Source organism: Carassius gibelio, chromosome A22, assembly GCF_023724105.1.
Source record: "Carassius gibelio isolate Cgi1373 ecotype wild population from Czech Republic chromosome A22, carGib1.2-hapl.c, whole genome shotgun sequence".
NCBI lineage: Eukaryota > Metazoa > Chordata > Actinopteri > Cypriniformes > Cyprinidae > Carassius > Carassius gibelio.
Genome location: NC_068392.1, coordinates 20,331,907 through 20,351,346, shown reverse-complemented (window position 1 = coordinate 20,351,346; position 19,440 = coordinate 20,331,907). Strand labels below are relative to the sequence as shown.

The 19,440-nt window shown below is 39.0% G+C and overlaps 2 protein-coding genes across 2 annotated transcripts in view; both read left to right on the top strand.

The window, feature by feature from the left end:
• Window positions 1–19,440, top strand: part of LOC127943318 (uncharacterized) — a 368,782-nt gene that overhangs the window by 255,793 nt on the left and 93,549 nt on the right. The gene's annotated exons all lie outside the window — the stretch shown is intronic.
• On the top strand, window positions 14,442–19,237 carry LOC127943335 (mitochondrial import inner membrane translocase subunit TIM14). Its single transcript, XM_052539708.1, has 6 exons — window positions 14,442–14,608; window positions 16,647–16,698; window positions 16,804–16,874; window positions 16,965–17,044; window positions 18,922–18,992; window positions 19,087–19,237. The coding sequence occupies exons 1-6, from the start codon at window positions 14,606–14,608 to the stop codon at window positions 19,155–19,157; spliced, it is 348 nt and encodes a 115-aa protein (XP_052395668.1). The 5' UTR covers window positions 14,442–14,605; the 3' UTR covers window positions 19,158–19,237.

The window sequence follows — 19,440 nt, the reverse complement described above, 5'->3', positions numbered from 1 at the left end:
TGTTTCTGATATAGTAGTTTTGGTGGCTTTATAGCAGGAATATACATGGTTACATGATGTTCTGAAGTAACAACAATAAAAATTAAATGGGTAATGCAAAAAGCAAATGAGATCATGGCACATATTAGGCTTTTGGTGGGGTGGGGTAATACTGATTATGGGGGAGGATAATTGCAACAGAATACGGTGTGAAATTTCCAACCCAGGCTCATTGGATATATGTGCATATGTTCCTTTGTGAAAAGGAATTAAAGTTGTTTGTTTTAATGCCTCTAGTGTTCATTTCAACTAACTGCAATGATTTATACGAATACAGTATACATTTTGGAGTTCTGCAGAAATCTAGGTAAAGGTACATATTTCCAATAAGCCTGGGTTGGAAATTTCACACCGGTTTAAGGGGGGAAATGAATGAAACTTACTTGACAATGACAACTCCTATTGTATATCATTATTTTAACTAAAGGATTAGTCTTACATAATGAATATTTGACAATATGCTGTGAGATTTTGAAAATATGCCACCTCCTATGTGGTAAACAATATGACATCTGTGAGTGAAAATATCTTGCATCTGATTTTACGATCGAAATTCATTTGATCTATTCATTTGAGTGAAAAGTGCTCATATAAATAAAAAAAATAAAACTGCAGCGGCTAGTCTTCCAAAGCATGGGAGTATGTTACATTAATGCTTCAAAGATGTGAGCATTTCACTTGTTTTAACAAGTGTTTAATTTCATGTGACTGTATAATTTCTGTATAATTACAGACTTTTGCCTTCGTCGCCATTCGCATGAGCTTTTGATAAGCTGAATGGAAAAAGGTCCAATTTCATTGGCAGGCATTCACATTTGGATTCTTTTCAAATCGTACGAGCCACAAATGTGTCATTCTAAGGAACAGCTGTTTGGATGTCATTCAGACATGTTCTAGCACGTTCTCACACACTAGGGAAAGCACTGACGGAGACTGTGACTGATACGACTCATGTATAAGGACTTGGAAAGAGTGGCTCCGTTTGAAAACTGATACAGTTCATCTTTTTCAGTGGAGTGGAACAATGTCAGTTTCAAAACAATGAACCAATCAGATGAGTCTGGGGGCGGGGCAAACATAATTGCACATGGATAAATGGTTTGAATGTTTATCTGCCTTATGCTCTGTTGAGCTCCATCTAATTGTTTTGGAGGTTCGCGTCCTGTATGAACGCCCCTCTGAGGTGTGGACCCACTCACCGACCCATTCTGTTTGGGAAATTTTTACTGGCAAATTCCAGTCGGGAAAATGTACACGTTTGGGACTTTTTGGATAAAGGCCTTTTTTGCCAGCTAAATTTTGGCGAAAATTCATAAATGTGTTCCAACCTCTAGACTGACGTAGATAGTTTCTTAAAAGTCTCACTAACTTGATCATGATGTCATTGTGTGAACTATAGGGGGTCTGAGGCTTAAACTTCCCCAATATAAGTCAAAATTAAAGTTTGAGAGGTACTTATTAAACAGTTTTAATTCTACACAACACATACACGTTTCACTATGTTTATGACATGTTTTACTAGTCATTCGTTGCACATGTTTTACAAATGCTGCTGTTGTTAATGGAAGTAGCCACTAAACAGTACCGTTTCCATTACGTTATCAGTATCTAGCTGTATTTTCTAAACATATGTACTGTCATTATTTAGCAATCTGTTGTAGGATTGCATATACTAACTTGGCTGTATTACAACTTAAAAAAAAAAAAAAAAAAAAAAAAAAAAAAAAAAAAAACATAATAATAATTTAACGCTTGTTTAACCTTTCTCATTTTGAGCCATTAACACAAAATTCAGTCGTCAGAAATACTGGTTAACCTAGAAATTATTTATTTATACTTTTGAGACAATTTTCTCCTTTAGGGTCATGAACATATGACCTATACATATTAATATATTTTCTTATCTCAGGTTCTCAACTACATTCTGACGGTACTTACATTTACAGGTATGCATTTAGCAATGCTTTTATCTGAAGATAAAATACAAATAAAAATTATAATAATATAAAAAGTTGCAATAATTTAATATAATTTAATTTAATTTAATTTTAAACCAAAAATGTTAAACAGTTTAAAAAATCAAATGGTCTCATATATATATATATATATATATATATATATATATATATATACATACATACATACATATTAAAAAGACCAAAAAAAAAAAAAAAATATATATATATATATATATATATATATATATATATATATATATATATATATATATATATATATATATATGTATGTACAGTATTGTTCAAAATAATAGCAGTACAATGTGACTAACCAGAATAATCAAGGTTTTTCGTATATTTTTTTATTGCTACGTGGCAAACAAGTTACCAGTAGGTTCAGTAGATTCTCAGAAAACAAATGAGACCCAGCATTCATGATATGCACGCTCTTAAGGCTGTGCAATTGGGCAATTAGTTGAATTAGTTGAAAGGGGTGTGTTCAAAAAAATAGCAGTGTGGCATTCAATCACTGAGGTCATCAATTTTGTGAAGAAACAGGTGTGAATCAGGTGGCCCCTATTTAAGGATGAAGCCAACACTTTTTGAACATGCATTTGAAAGCTGAGGAAAATGGGTCGTTCAAGACATTGTTCAGAAGAACAGCGTACTTTGATTAAAAAGTTGATTAGAGAGGGGAAAACCTATAAAGAGGTGCAAAAAATGATAGGCTGTTCAGCTAAAATGATCTCCAATGCCTTAAAATGGAGAGCAAAACCAGAGAGACGTGGAAGAAAACGGAAGACAACCATCAAAATGGATAGAAGAATAACCAGAATGGCAAAGGCTCAGCCAATGATCACCTCCAGGATGATCAAAGACAGTCTGGAGTTACCTGTAAGTACTGTGACAGTTAGAAGACGTCTGTATGAAGCTAATCTATTTTCAAGAATCCCCCGCAAAGTCCCTCTGTTAAAAAAAAGGCATGTGCAGAAGAGGTTACAATTTGCAAAAGAACACATCAACTGGCCTAAAGAGAAATGGAGGAACATTTTGTGGACTGATGAGAGTAAAATTGTTCTTTTTGGGTCCAAGGGCCACAGGCAGTTTGTGAGACGACCCCCAAACTCTGAATTCAAGCCACAGTACACAGTGAAGACAGTGAAGCATGGAGGTGCAAGCATCATGATGTTTCTCCTACTATGGTGTTGGGCCTATTTATCGCATACCAGGGATCATGGATCAGTTTGCATATGTTAAAATACTTGAAGAGGTCATGTTGCCCTATGCTGAAGAGGACATGCCCTTGAAATGGTTGTTTCAACAAGACAATGACCCAAAACACACTAGTAAACGGGCAAAGTCTTGGTTCCAAACCAACAAAATTAATGTTATGGAGTGGCCAGCCCAATCTCCAGACCTTAATCCAATTGAGAACTTGTGGGGTGATATCAAAAATGCTGTTTCTGAAGCAAAACCAAGAAATGTGAATGAATTGTGGAATGTTGTTAAAGAATCATGGAGTGGAATAACAGCTGAGAGGTGCCACAAGTTGGTTGACTCCATGCCACACAGATGTCAAGCAGTTTTAAAAAACTGTGGTCATACAACTAAATATTAGTTTAGTGATTCACAGGATTGCTAAATCCCAGAAAAAAAAAATGTTTGTACAAAATAGTTTTGAGTTTGTACAGTCAAAGGTAGACACTGCTATTTTTTTGAACACACCCCTTTCAACTAATTGCCCAATTGCACAGCCTTAAGAGCGTGCATATCATGAATGCTGGGTCTTGTTTGTTTTCTGACAATCTACTGAACCTACTGGTAACTTGTTTGCCACGTAGCAATAAAAAATATACTAAAAACCTTGATTATTCTGGTTAGTCACATTGTACTGCTATTATTTTGAACAATACTGTATATGTATGTATGTATGGTTATATGTATTTATCTTGTTATATGTTAAATTATTTGATAAATGTCCTATCTACTGACAAACTGTCTATTTTATAAGTCTGATATGAGGATATGAAGTTAATTTATAAACTTAATTTATAATTTTTATTTTATTTTGTTTTTATTTAACACAAACAGCATACATCTCATTATAATAACGTGCATGATTTAGCAGTTCTGAAACTGACAAGCTGAAACTCTCATTTTGAAGAGAGACCCTCACAAAATCTTGAAAAACTACATCAATATGTGAATTAAGTGTCACATGTTTGAAATCTCAGCCATTTTGTCTCTTTAGATTAAAAAAGCTGCACTTCTAATATAAATTTGACTAGGTGATAGAGCGACTTTAAATATAATTACATATCCTGTCAAGTCATTTTTTATTTTTTTTTTTTTTGTTCTGCCAGCTTCCAGTAAAGGCACTTAATCGTAGTGTTAGATAAAGGGATTATTAAAGCACATTACGCTTCTGCAGAGAAATCAGCAAATTTGATTCAAGATTTCCTGTTTCCTTTTGGCGCACGTGGCAGTAAAATTGAGCAGAATGTGAGCCTGATGTGTGTGTGAGAGTTTCTCATGACCTGAGGTTCAGCCATTATCTGTGTAAAGAGAGACTCTCCGATCTATAACTCTCACAAACACAGACAGCAGACGGTGACGTGCTGGACTCCGTCCTCCTCAGACCGGCTTCAGAACAATCACGGAAGTCACTTAGGATTAAAAAAAGATGACCTACACTTCACTACTTAATGTGATGTTCTGTGGCATTGCCAAAATGTGCAATCAGTTTATTTATTTATTTTTTATTATTTAATGTAGATAAAACAATATATTACACCCAACTTTTTTAAAGATGCAATCAATAATAATAATAAAACCACTTGTAAAAGTCACATATACTCATATATAAACTCATATATTCATAGCTCCATACTAATATATATTGTCAAAATATTTATAAAAATATCAAATTACATACATATATATATATATATATATATATATATATATATCCACATGCATATAGAGACAAGAGAAATAAAAATGTTTAGATAGATAGAGTTGAGCATTAGACATAACCCTTTAAACTAAATCAAGTTTAGTCTTTTGCATTCCTTGTGAAGCTGAAATATATATATATATATATATATATATATATATATATATATATATATATATATATATATATATATATATTCCTAACTGTGCACCCAAAACTGCCATTCTGTCCTTTTTAGTCAAATTACAGAACCAAATATACTGATACCTAACCCTCACTTTACTCCAAACCAGATCTAAATTCTGATCTGAATAACTGTCTGTGATTTGAGGGTTAATAAGCCCCGTCGCCAAACTTCCACAAGTAAACACGCGTGCAAACAGCAAGCCCTTAAAGATGTCCTCCGAAGCGAAAAGCATTTGCAGAAAAACTCCCCACAGCAAGAGCCTTGAGCAAACGGCGAATAAACACCTCGCGTCCCCATAGTCACATCCTCAAGCCCAGTTATCAAAGTGTGCATCATAAACAAGCCCAGAACTTTTGATTTGCACTCCATTCAGGTGGCTCCCGGCAGGAATAGCCTTTGATATTAAAGCAAATAATTATCCAAACAAACAACACACATACAAAAAAAAAAAAAGATCCCCAAATACCTTGAGATGCCTAAAGGAAGCCTGCGGCCGGAGAGAGATGGGGCGATACATTTCTTCCTCTCATTCTCAGCAGCTTCCTCTCTCTGCGGCAGAAAGCAAATGCTTTGAGACTCGGTGGCATATTTAATTAGAGGCACTATCAGTGTGAGGATCTACCTCGCCAATCTCTCCCGAGTCAATCTTCCCCATCTCTGATTTTCTTTTATATTTATGCTGGAATATTTAATTGTAGACAAAAGGTTACTCAGGCTGCATTCACTGCACACAGGCAGAATAATCTGCTTTAAAAGGCTTGACATTTCAGGCTTTTGAAAAAGGCTGAACAAAAAAAAATTATATCCCTGCTTTTGTTAATCAATGAAGTAGAACTCTCCTGAACAAAAGATTTAAATTGCTTGGTTGGTTTGATAAAACCAACAGAAATGGCTGCTTCCTCTGGGCTTTTTGTGTGGAGATGCAGTGCATGCACCCTCCACTGTAATTCCGTGTGATTTGGGGGCAAAACTCTCATTTTTCGCCCGCCGTTGGCTTTTGCGATCCCTTTGAAGCTCCAGCCGGCGTGCCAGGAGTTTGCAGGGGACGCGTTTGTCATTAGATGTGACTTTCGCCCCATCCACTACAATTTACAATTTCTATACTGTCCTTTGCTGGAGAATAAGCACTGTAATTATGCAAATGATGGGGGAAATAATTAAGACCTCCAACCGTTTATTTATTGCTGGAGTGAAATCCATCTCGATGGGAAGAACCCTCTGAGTTTTGTCTTGTGTTTACTGCGAGTTTCCTGGATAAACCTACAGTTGATCATTTCTAGGAACAATTTTAAATGAAATGATATTTTCTGTGGAAGCACGTTCCAACCACATTAAAGGGGGTAATAAATGGTTTGGTAAATTTGGTAAAGTTTGGTAAAGTTATGAGCCATGATTATGAGATAAAAAGTGAACACTATGACACACTAAGCCATAAATATGGCAAAAAAGTCTAAATTATGACAACAAGGAATGGGTTGTCACTTGTCTGAGGAATGGGTTTGAGGGTACCCACCTGGTAGTGTTCCGTGGAACCAGGGGAGGTCGCTCAGGAGGGAGTAGTCGAGAGGAGGTGAGGCAGCGATCTCCACTGTGCCCTCCCGTTGACCCGCCAGCCCAGCGCCAAAGCACAAGATGGCTGCCAAACCAGCTTCACGAGGCAGGATAAACGCCAGCACAGTGCCACAGCACAAAGTGGGCACCTGTCCAGCGCAAGGGTGCAAGATGGCCGCCAGCTCAGCGCTAACGCCCAAGATGGCCGCAGAGACATTTTTGGATTATTTCTCCATGCTGTCAAAGATCCTAGAGATTCCCAAAACTGTTCACGTCATGTCTGCTGAGCCAGCACCACAGTATAAGATTGCAACCATTCAGCCGTCAGCTACAGTTTCGCATCAGACAGTGCACTATAGACCCCCTGAGGAACAGTTCCACTCATTCTCTACTATAGGAGAGGAAGAATTGTATAAACTTGTTAAATCATCTAAACTTACAACATGTATGTTAGACCCTATACCATCTAAGCTCTTAAAAGAGGTGCTTCCAGAAGTCATAGGTCCTCTTCTGACTATTATTAATTCCTCATTGTTATTAGGACATGTCCCCAAAACCTTCAAACTGGCTGTTATTAAGCCTCTCATAAAAAAGCCACAACTTGACCCCAGAGAACTAGTTAATTATAGACCAATCTCGAATCTCCCTTTTCTGTCCAAGATACTTGAAAAGGTGGTATCCTCACAATTATATTCCTTCTTAGAGAAAAATGGTATATGTGAGGATTTCCAGTCAGGATTTAGACCGTATCATAGTACTGAAACTGCTCTCCTTAGAGTTACAAATGATCTGCTCTTATCATCTGATCGTGGGTGTATCTCTCTATTAGTTTTATTGGATCTTAGTGCTGCGTTTGACACAATTGACCACAACATTCTTTTGCATAGACTTGAACACTTTGTTGGCATCAGTGGAAGTGCATTAGCATGGTTTAAATCGTACTTATATGACCGCCATCAGTTCGTAGCAGTGAATGAAGATGTATCATATTGATCACAAGTGCAGTATGGAGTACCTCAAGGCTCAGTTCTAGGGCCGCTACTCTTCACGCTTTATATGTTACCCTTGGGAGATATCATCAGGAAACATGGTGTTAGCTTTCACTGTTATGCTGATGATACTCAGCTCTATATTTCCTCGCAGCCCGGTGAAACACACCAATTTGAAAAACTAATGGAATGCATAGTCGATATAAAAAATTGGATGACGAGTAATTTCTTACTGCTAAATTCAGAAAAAACAGAGGTGTTAATCATAGGGCCTAAAAACTCTACTTGTAATAACCTAGAACACTGTCTAAGACTTGATGGTTGCTCTGTCAATTCTTCGTCATCAGTTAGGAACCTTGGTGTGCTACTTGATCGCAATCTTTCCTTAGAAAGCCACGTTTCTAGCATTTGTAAAACTGCATTTTTCCATCTCAAAAATATATCTAAATTACGGCCTATGCTCTCAATGTCAAATGCAGAAATGTTAATCCATGCATTTATGACTTCAAGGTTAGATTATTGTAATGCTTTATTGGGTGGTTGTTCTGCACGCTTGGTAAACAAACTACAGCTAGTCCAAAATGCAGCAGCAAGAGTTCTTACTAGAACCAGGAAGTATGACCATATTAGCCCGGTCCTGTCCACACTGCACTGGCTCCCTATCAAACATCGTATAGATTTTAAAATATTGCTTATTACTTATAAAGCCCTGAATGGTTTAGCACCTCAGTATTTGAATGAGCTCCTTTTACATTATACTCCCCTACGTCCGCTACGTTCTCAAAACTCAGGCAATTTGATAATACCTAGAATATCAAAATCAACTGCAGGCGGCAGATCCTTTTCCTATTTGGCGCCTAAACTCTGGAATAACCTACCTAACATTGTTCGGGAGGCAGACACACTCTTGCAGTTTAAATCTAGATTAAAGACCCATCTCTTTAACCTGGCATACACATAACATACTAATATGCTTTTAATATCCAAATCCGTTAAAGGATTTTTAGGCTGCATTAATTAGGTAAACTGGAACCGGAACACTTCACATAACACCGTACTTTCTACATCATTAGAAGAATGGCATCTACGCTAATATTTGTCTGTTTCTCTCTTGTTCCGAGGTCACCGTGGCCACCAGATCCAGTCTGTGTCCAGATCAGAGGGTCACTGCAGTCACCCGGATCCAGTACGTATCCAGACCAGATGGTGGATCAGCACCTAGAAAGGACCTCTACTGCCCTGAAAGACAGCGGAGACCAGGACAACTAGAGCCCCAGATACAGATCCCCTGTAAAGACCTTGTCTCAGAGGAGCACCAGGACAAGACCACAGGAAACAGATGATTCTTCTGCACAATCTGACTTTGCTGCAGCCTGGAATTGAACTACTGGTTTCGTCTGGTCAGAGGAGAACTGGCCCCCCAACTGAGCCTGGTTTCTCCCAAGGTTTTTTTCTCCATTCTGTCACCGATGGAGTTTCGGTTCCTTGCCGCTGTCGCCTCTGGCTTGCTTAGTTGGGGTCACTTCATCTACAGCGATATCGTTGACTTGATTGCAAATTAAAACAGACACTATTTCAAAAGAACAGAGATGACATCAATGAATTCAATGATGAACTGCCTTTAACTATCATTTTGCATTATTGAGACACTGTTTTCCAAATGAATGTTGTTCAGTGCTTTGGCGCAATGTATTTTGTTTAAAGCACTATATAAATAAAGGTGATTGATTGATTGATTGATATAAGATGGCCACCAACCCAGCGCCGCTGCGCAACATGGGCGTCATTCCGGAGCCACTGCAGAGGATGGCAGTTACAGTGGGTTTTCCTGAATCGAGTCAGGTGCCCGTTGACTTTCCAGAGTTGAGTCAGGTTCCGGTTGACCCTCCAGAGTTGAGTCAGGTGTTCATGGACCCTCCAGAGTCAGGGTTAGTCACCGTCGACCTTCCAGAGTCAGGGTTAGTTACCGTTGACCTTCCAGAGTTAGGGCTAGTTCCTGTCGACCTTCCAGAGTCAAGTCAAATTCCAGTTGACTGTCCAGAGTCAAGTCAGGCACCTATTGACCATCCAGAGTCAAATCACGTTCCAGTTGATTCCCCAGAGTCAAGGCAGATTCCTGTTGACCTTCCAGAGTCGAGTCAGGTGCCCATTGACTTTCCAGAGTTGAGTCAGGTTCCGGTTGACCCTCCAGAGTCGAGTCAGGTGCTCGTGGACCCTCCAAAGTCGAGTCAGCTGCTCATGGACCCTCCAGAGTCAGGGTTAGTCACCGTCGACCTTCCAGAGTCAGGGTTAGTCACTATCAACCTTCCAGAGTCAGGTTTATTCATTGTTGACCTTCCAGAGTCAGGGTTCGTTCCTGTTGACCTTCCAGAATCGAGTCAGGTGACCGTTGAATTTTCAGAGTTGAGTCAGGTTCCGGTTGACCCTCCAGAGTCTAGTCAGGTGCTCATGGACCCTCTAGAGTCAGGGTTAGTCACTGTTGACCTTCCGGAGTCAGGGTTAGTCAGCGTTGACCTTCCGGAGTCAGGGTTAGTCACCTTTGACCTTCCAGAGACAGGACTAGTCACAATGGACTTTCCAGAGACAAGGCTAGTCACCGTTGACTCGTCAAGGACAGAGTCAAGTCACTGGTGATCTTCAAGGACAGAGTCAAGTCACTGGTGATCTTCAAGGACAGAGTCAAGTCACTGGTGATCTTCAAGGACAGAGTCAAGTCACTGGTGATCTTCAAGTGCTGAGTCAAGTCAACGGTGATCTTCAAGGACTGAGTCAAGGCACCGGTGATCTTCAAGGACTGAGTCACGGTGATCTTCAAGGACTGATTCAAGTCACCGGTGATCTTCAAGGACTGAGTCAAGGCACCGGTGATCTTCAAGGACTGAGTCACGGTGATCTTCAAGGACTGATTCAAGTCACCGGTGATCTTCAAGGATTGAGTCAAGTCAACGGGGATCTTCATGAACAAATCAAGTCATCAATAATCTTCATGAGCAGAGTCAAGTCAGCACCGATCCTCTGGAATCCAGTATAAACACCATGGCATTACCACAGTTTCGTCCTCCCATTGGTATGGCCGCACAGATGTGGTGGTCTTCTGCTCCACCCTGGGGTGCTTCCGCCCTCACCATACGGGTGTGGTGGTCTTCTGCTCTGCCTTAGGGGGCTTCTGCCTTAACCACAAGTATGTGGTTGTCTTCTGCTCCGCCCTGGGGGACTCTGGCCTCGACCACAAGGAGGTGGGGGTCTTCTGTTCCACCCTGGGGGGCATCCTTCCCGACCACACGGCTTTGGTGGTCTTCTGCTCTGCCCTGGGGGACTTCCACCCTGACCACACGGTTATGGTGGTCTTCTGCTCCACCCTGGGTAGCTTCCTCCTTGACCACATGGTGGTGGTCGTCTTCTGCTCCGTCCTGGGGGACTCCGGCCTCGACCACGAGGAAGTGGTGGTCTTCTGCTCTGCCCTGGGGGGCTTCAGCCCTGACCACACGGTTGTGGTGGTTTTCTGCTCCGCCCTGGTGGGCATCACGTGATGTCCTTCATGGACTTATATTTTTGTGTTTTTGTTTTCTTTTGTTTTTTTTTTTGTCTGTTTCCTCCTTTGGACCTGGCCCTCCGTTCCTCCCCCTGATCCTCCGCCGGTCCACCTCCCTCCTGGGTTTCTAGTCTATGTCTGTCATTCCGTTTCCCTCTAGGACCTGGCCCTCCATCCCTCCCCCTTATCCTCCGCCAGTTCACCTCCCTCCTGGACTCCTTGTTTTGTGTTGTCCTTCTCTTGTGTCTGTTTCCCCATTTTACCTGGTCCTCCTATCTCTGTGTACCATGTTATCTGTCCCTCCGTCCCTCCCCATAGTCCTCCGCCACTCCACCTCCCTCCTAGTTTCTTTGTCTGTTGCTTTCCCTTGGTTTCAGGTGGAGCATCTGGCAGCTGCTCATTGGAGGAAGGGGTAATGTCACGCTGTCAGTCTCTGTTTCCCTGGGTGTCCACTAGTGAGCTCACTTCTTCTTAGGCACTTCACCATAGGCACTATTATCCCTCTAGTCTGGTCCTGTCTTCACAGTAATTGCACTCCAGTTAATTGCACCAGGTGCAGGTGATCTATTGTCATTAGTCTCCTTATGAATACCTGTCTTTCCCTGTTGTTTGTATGGAGTCCTTACCCTTCGATGTTCCAGTCTTCTCGTTCCCCGAGATTCTCCATTCCTCACATTCTGAGTTCCCGTTCCGTCCCTTTTCCTGTTCCCTTATCTGTTTTGTTATTTTGTTTGTTTGGACTGCATTTCTGGTTTTGACCCTGCCTTGTCTGACAACGAATTTGGATATTCCTATTAAAGCATACCTGCGATTGGATCTCTCCCTGTGTTTTCACTGGTCGTCGAATCGTTACACACTGTTGACACTGTTAATGCTTTATTAGGTGGTTGTTCTGCACGCTTAGTAAACAAACTACAGCTAGTCCAAAATGCAGCAGCAAGAGTTCTTACTAGAACCAGGAAGTATGACCATATTAGCCCGGTCCTGTCAACACTGCACTGGCTCCGTATCAAACATTTTATAGATTTTAAAATATTGCTTATTACTTATAAAGCCCTGAATGGTTTAACACCTCAGTATTTGAATGAGCTCCTTTTACATTATAATCCTCTACGACTGCTACTTTCTCAAAACTCAGGCAATTTGATAATACCTAGAATATCAAAATCAACTGCGTGCGGCAGATCCTCTTCTTATTTGGCGCCTAAACTCTGGAATAACCTACCTAACATTGTTCGGGAGGCAGACACACTCTTGCAGTTTAAATCTAGATTAAAGACCCATCTCTTTAACCTGGCTTACACATAACATACTAATATGCTTTTAATATCCAAATCCATTAAAGGATTTTTAGGCTGCATTAATTAGGTAAACCGGAACCGGAAACACTTCCCATAACACCTTATGTACTTGCTACATCATTAGAAGAATGGCATCTACGCTAATATTTGTCTGTTTCTCTCTTATTCCAAGGTCACCGTAGCCACCAGATCCAGTCTGTATCCAGATCAGAGGATCACTGCAGACACCCGGATCCAGTACGTATCCAGACCAGATGGTGGATCAGCACCTAGAAAGGACCTCTACTGCCCTGAAAGATAGTGGAGACCAGGACAACTAGAGCTCCAGATACAGATCCCCTGTAAAGACCTTGTCTCAGAGGACCACCAGGACAAGACCACAGGAAACAGATGATTCTTCTGCACAATCTGACTTTGCTGCAGCCTGGAATTGAACTACTGGTTTCGTCTGGTCAGAGGAGAACTGGCCCCCCAACTGAGCCTGGTTTCTCCCAAGGTTTTTTTTCTCCATTCTGTCACCGATTGAGTTTCGGTTCCTTGCCGCTGTCGCCTCTGGCTTGCTTAGTTGGGGTCACTTCATCTACAGCGATATCATTGACTTGATTGCAAATAAATGCACAGACACTATTTAACTGAACAGAGATGACATAAGTGAATTCAATGATGAACTGCTTTTAACTATCATTTTGCATTATTGAGACACTGTTTTCCTAATGAATGTTGTTCAGTTGCTTTGACGCAATGTATTTTGTTTAAAGCGCTATATAAATAAAGGTGACTTGACTGTTACTATGGTTACCTGCTAGATATAACTCAAGTACACTGAAATCTTCTGTGTTCATAATGGCATACTACCACACAACTCCTACTATACTGAAGTACACTGTGAATAGTAAGTGAATGTTCTGTATGCATGTAATGCCCGGATTACCTAAATTTCCTGAAATTAGATGTAAAGTAGGCATCTGACACTGCATGGAATACTGCTTCCCAGAATGCAATGCGCTCCTCAATTGACGTTTGAGGAGATTAATTGTACTTTAATCTCTGCGGCACGTTTCCGATCAAGTCAGATTGACGTTTCCTTTATCATAGCGTTTTATACCGTACAGATTGTTTCAAAGACTTGAAATAATAATATTGCAGCAATATAATATATAAATATAATATATAAAAACAGAAATCGATTACACTGTCAAGCAGCTCTAAAAAGAAACGGCGTGTATTTACTTTAAGGTAAAAGACTCATTCGTCTTCTTTTCCCATCACTTAGCAGATCAGAAAGGCATTTATTTTCAATAAAAATTAAGTAAATATTTCAAAAGTGGCGATAAAATGCCTCATTAATAATACAGCATTATGTATGCTTAGCTGTAGTTAGGTTTTTGTCCAATTAACGTGGCATTTATCTAATAAAATGTTTGATTTCAGTATGTTATTGCGTAGCCTACTGTTTTATAATGCAGGCCTACTACAGTACTGAAGTATAAATATCTGCCTGTTGCTCTAGAAAATGCTGCTATAACAGAATGTATCAAGATTTGCAGTTAGTGTAGAATATATTACTTTTTCCACTGCCAAAAATATCATTGTTCTGTTAAAGAGAGCTCAGTTCTGTCCAATATGCAAATTTAATCAATTATGAAATGAGTTAAGTTGGGCAATGTGGCATTATTTGGTACTATGAAGCCTTATCAAGCCTTTGTGAAAAGAAGGGTCGGCAAATTTGTTTTTAAGATAATATTTCATGTGACAACACTTAAACATACTACTCTGAAACATCTGCTGCTTATTGTATACTGTTTGACACGCTTCCTTAAAAAATAGTAGGGCAGTGCACTGTGTACTTGGTAGAAAGTAAGTATGGCATTTCATACACAGCCCACAGCCATGCTTTTGCGCCTGACGATTAGACGTCAGTTCGGGCTTTGCGACGTACTGGCTCGTTTTGCGGCAGCAGGTCGCTCTCTGAAGTTCAGAAGTCACCATAACAACAACAACACGTGAGCCTGACATTTAGCATTCAGATATGAATAAAGTTATGATTATAGACGATTACAACACAGGATCTTAGCAGAGGAAAGCAGAGATAATGGTAAGTGTTTCCTCTTTTCACTTTAGCACTTTAATGTGACGCGATTTTTTAATGCTTTTATCAAGCAGTTTAAAAGCAAAAGGGACATAGCATTAGCATATTGCTAACTGATAGTGACATTCAGTGCTGTTTTAGATTGACACCCTGAGCAAATCATCCATGTTTATAGATATTTGACGTATGAATATATTCCACATCTGTTTATTAAACATAGTATATTTTTACACTATAGAACATAAATCTTCAAGTGAAACTTGTGCAATCTTAAATGGGTTAATATTGTATGCTACTGTGAGATATGATTATGATATATATATATATATATATATACAAACCCGATTCCAAAAAAGTTGGGACACTGTACAAATTGTGAGTAAAAAAGGAATGGAATAATTTACTTATCTCTTAAACTTATATTTTATTCACAATATAATATAGATAACATATCAAATGTTAAAAGTGAAACATTTTGAAATGTCATGCCAAATATTGGCTCATTTTGGATCTCATGAGAGCTACACATTACAAAAAAGTTGGGACAGGTAGCAATAAGAGGCCGGAAAAGTTAAATGTACATATAAGGAATAGCTGGAGGACCAATTTGCAACTTATTAGGTCAATTGGCAACATGATTGGGTATAAAAAGAGCCTCTCAGTGTTTCTCAGAAGTCAAGATGGGCAGAGGATCACCAATTCCCCCAATGCTGCGGCGAAAAATAGTGGAGCAATATCAGAAAGACGTTTCTCAGAGAACAATTGTTTGAAGTTATCATCATCTACAGTGCATAATATCATCCAAAGATTCAGAGAATCTGGAACAATCTCTGTGCGTAAGGGTCAAGGCCGGAAAACCATACTGGATGCCTGTGATCTACAGGCCCTTAGACGGCACTGCATCACATACAGGAATGCTACTGTAATGGAAATCACAACAAGGGCTCAGGGATACTTCCAGAAAACATTGTCGGTGAACACAATCCACCGTGCCATTCGCCTTTGCCGGCTAAAACTCTATAGGTAAAAAAAAGAAGCCATATCTAAACATGATCCAGAAGCACAGGTGTTTTATCTGGACCAAGGCTCTTTTAAAATGGTCTGTGGCAAAGTGGAAAAGTGTTCTGTGCTCAGACGAAACAAAATTAAGTTATTTTTGGAAAACTGGGATGCCATGTCATCCGGACTAAAGAGGACAAGGACAACCCAAGTTGTTATCGTTGCTCAGTTCAGAAGCCTGCATCTCTGATGGTATGGGGTTTCATGAGTGTGTGTGGCATGGGCAGCTTACACATCTGGAAAGATGAGCACCATCAATGCTGAAAGATATATCCAAGTTCTAGAACAACTTATGCTCCCATCCAGACGTCGTCTCTTTCAGGGAAGACCTTGCATTTTCCAACATGACAATGCCAGGCCACATACTGCATCAATTACAGCACCATGGCTGCGTAGAAGGAGGATCCAGTACTGAAATGGCCAGCCTGCAGTCCAGACCCATAGAAAACATTTGTCACATCATAAAGAGGAAGATGTGACAAAGACCTAAGACAGTTGAGCAACTAGAAGCCGGTTTTAGACAAGAATGGGACAACATTCCTATTCCTAAACTTGAGCAACTTGTCTCCTCAGTCCCCAGACGTTTGCAGACTGTTATAAAAAGAAGAGCGGATGCCACACAGTGGTAAACATGGCCTTGTCCCAACTTTTTTGAGATGTGATGATGCCATGAAATTTAAAATCAACTTATTTTTCCCTTAAAATGATACATTTTCTCAGTTTAAACATTTGATATGTCATCTATGTTGTATTCTGAATAAAATATTGACATTTGAAACGTCCGCATCATTGCATTCTGTTTTTATTCACAATTTGTACAGTGTCCCAACTTCTTTTGTAATCAATGCTGTTGATGAGAAATAGTCTGTATATAAGCGATGTGTTATGATTGACGTGTATGATGTGTGGTTGCGTTAAATAATGCAAATTGCCTCTCAATTAATGCAAATTGCACAATCAAGGGTTATTGTTTTGTGTATTTTAGGCCAGTACCATGGTGGCCGTGGGCATTACCCTAGCAGCAGCAGGGTTTGCAGGTAAGAATCCAGTACATTACGATAAATCTGCACAGGAACATGACACATTCCACATCTGCTGATTAATTATGCCTGATTGTTTTCTAATGGCCCATTTTTTTACAGGTCGCTATGCAATGCAAGCGATGAAACATATGGAGCCGCAAGTGAAACAAGCTCTGGAGGCATCCAAATCTGCAAGTTATATTCTTCCTATCATATAATCCATACTTTATCTTAATAAACTCAAGACGATTTTATTTTAACAGTTTACATGTGTGTGACAGGCATTTGGTAGCGGATACTACAGAGGTGGTTTTGAACCAAAGATGACCAGGAGAGAAGCTTCTCTTATTCTTGGTGTCAGGTAGTCTGTTTTCACAAATTATGTCTTTGTCAATGAAAAATAAATATCATGTTATACACTAAAACTGCTTATTTCAAGTGTACATATAGCCTTTATTTACACTAAATAATGCACTTATTTAATACATTATAATCACTATGTTATCAGAGGATACATGTGTATCCCTAGTACTGCTTTCCACCCCGTTAATATTATTTTACAACTTCTTAATTACCAAAATGTTATGTTCAACCCTTTTACACAACACTGAATATCTAAAATATATTATAGTGTGGTTGTTTTTTGTTCAGCCCTGTTATTCCGCATTTCATAATTTATATCTAAAACATGCTTACTCTTACTTTACATCATTTACATTTCCACCATGTTGGGTTCCATCCTGTTACACAACACTAAAATATATTACATTGCGGTTGTTTTTAACGACAGTAATTGTAATCAGGGAATAATGCACAACTGATAAAGTAGAATCTGAGTATTCAACTCTGTTATGTCACATTTCATCATTTATTTTCAAAAAAGCATTTACATTTCTACCATGTTATGCTCCACCCTGTTATATAATAGTGTACAGTATATTATGATGTAGTTGATTTTAACAGTCATTCGTTTGTATTCAAGGAATATGTCAAAATGTCAAAGTACAAACTTGGGTCTTGTTTCAACCCTGTTATTCTACATTTCATAATTAATATCTAAACTCTGCTTAATCTTTACATCATTTTCATTTAATTTCAGGTTCCATCCTGTCTCACAACAGTGTATATATTGTAATATCGTTGTTTTTAATAGCAGTCATTAATTTGTGTTCAAGGAATACGTACAGCTGTTGAAGAAGAAATGCAAATGTTTCTTCAACTCTGTTATTCCACTTTGTATGATTTATTTTTCAAATCTGCTTATTTTACATTACGCACCAGTTACATGACAGGGTAGAATATATTACAGAGTAGTTGCTCTTAATAATGGTTATCAATTTAAAATCAGATATGTAAAACTGACGGGGTATCAACTTGAGTATTCAGCCCTGTTACACCACATATTGTATGCACTTAAGTTCCATTTTAAGTTCCCTCCTGTTACACATATATGTAATTTAAAATCGGATAATATGTACATCTGACAATTTGAGTATTTATTAAATCCTTTTGTGCCACATTTTAGACTTTTCTAAAATCTGTTTAGGAGCCGTTCGCACAATGCAATTAATTTTTTTTTTCTGTTTACTATAAGATCATGTTGCAATGGTGGTCTGCCCTAATAACTATGGCAATAATGATAAAGTTTTAATCATTTAATTAATAATTTAGTCTATAATGTTTTAATCATTCTTATTCTTTGAGAATAGTGAAGTCCACACCGTAACTATAATGAAAATGAAACAAAGGAATGATATCAATGGAATCATTTTCAGAACTACATTTTTCACCAAGTGCTGAACACTTAAAAACACCGACAGCCAATTAGAATCCATCCTGATTTAAAGCGCTCAAACATTTAAAGCGGCAAACAACATCAATGCATCACATTTTTATAATAAAGAGAATGTTAAAAATCCATTGGTGTGGATGCTAATAGTTACCGTAATCTTTCTTTGTATGAACAGGTCTGTATGTTATGGCAGTAGTGAGGACCCCACTATTCTCATAACACTCATTTCATCACAATTTCACAGTACTTCTAGGATTATTAGAACTTTACATGTATTATTATAGTTAACATCTTTGGTGTGAATGAGCCTTTAATCTGCTTTCTGAGTTAGTAAAATGTTTACGTCAATGGTAATCTAAATCAGATTAAGTATCATAAGATTAAAGGGAATGTACAAAGTTTGACCCATGTGTATTTCTGAACAGTTTTCATTCTCTTTCGTTTAGTCCTACCGCTAACAAAAACAAGATCAGAGACGCACACAGACAACTGATGATATTAAACCATCCGGACCGAGGTGAGACCTCATGTTTCGTAAAAGGCATTACATACAAAACTCTTCAGGATCTGAGTTCCTCTGAGCTGTCGGTGTATCTGTGTTTCTTCGGCAGGCGGAGCCCCATATCTGGCGGCAAAAATCAATGAGGCTAAAGATTTACTTGACGGACAGATGAAGAAATAGATCTTCGTCACATGTTTGAACGAGCCCTGTCTGATGCACTTGAATTCTTACATGATCATTAAACACCATGTTGTCCTCTAGATCTGATCTCCTTAGTTTGAAAATGAATCGATGCTGAATGTGGCAAAAACTGATTTATTACCTTTTTATTGTTGAAAAATCTGCATTGGGAATGTCTTGCCCTCATGCAAAATTCTCAACCCCATTCAGATTCCCTAAATAATTTCAAAAGTTACCACACCTTTACACAAAGCTGAAATATTCAGGAGCCTTGTTTGACCAA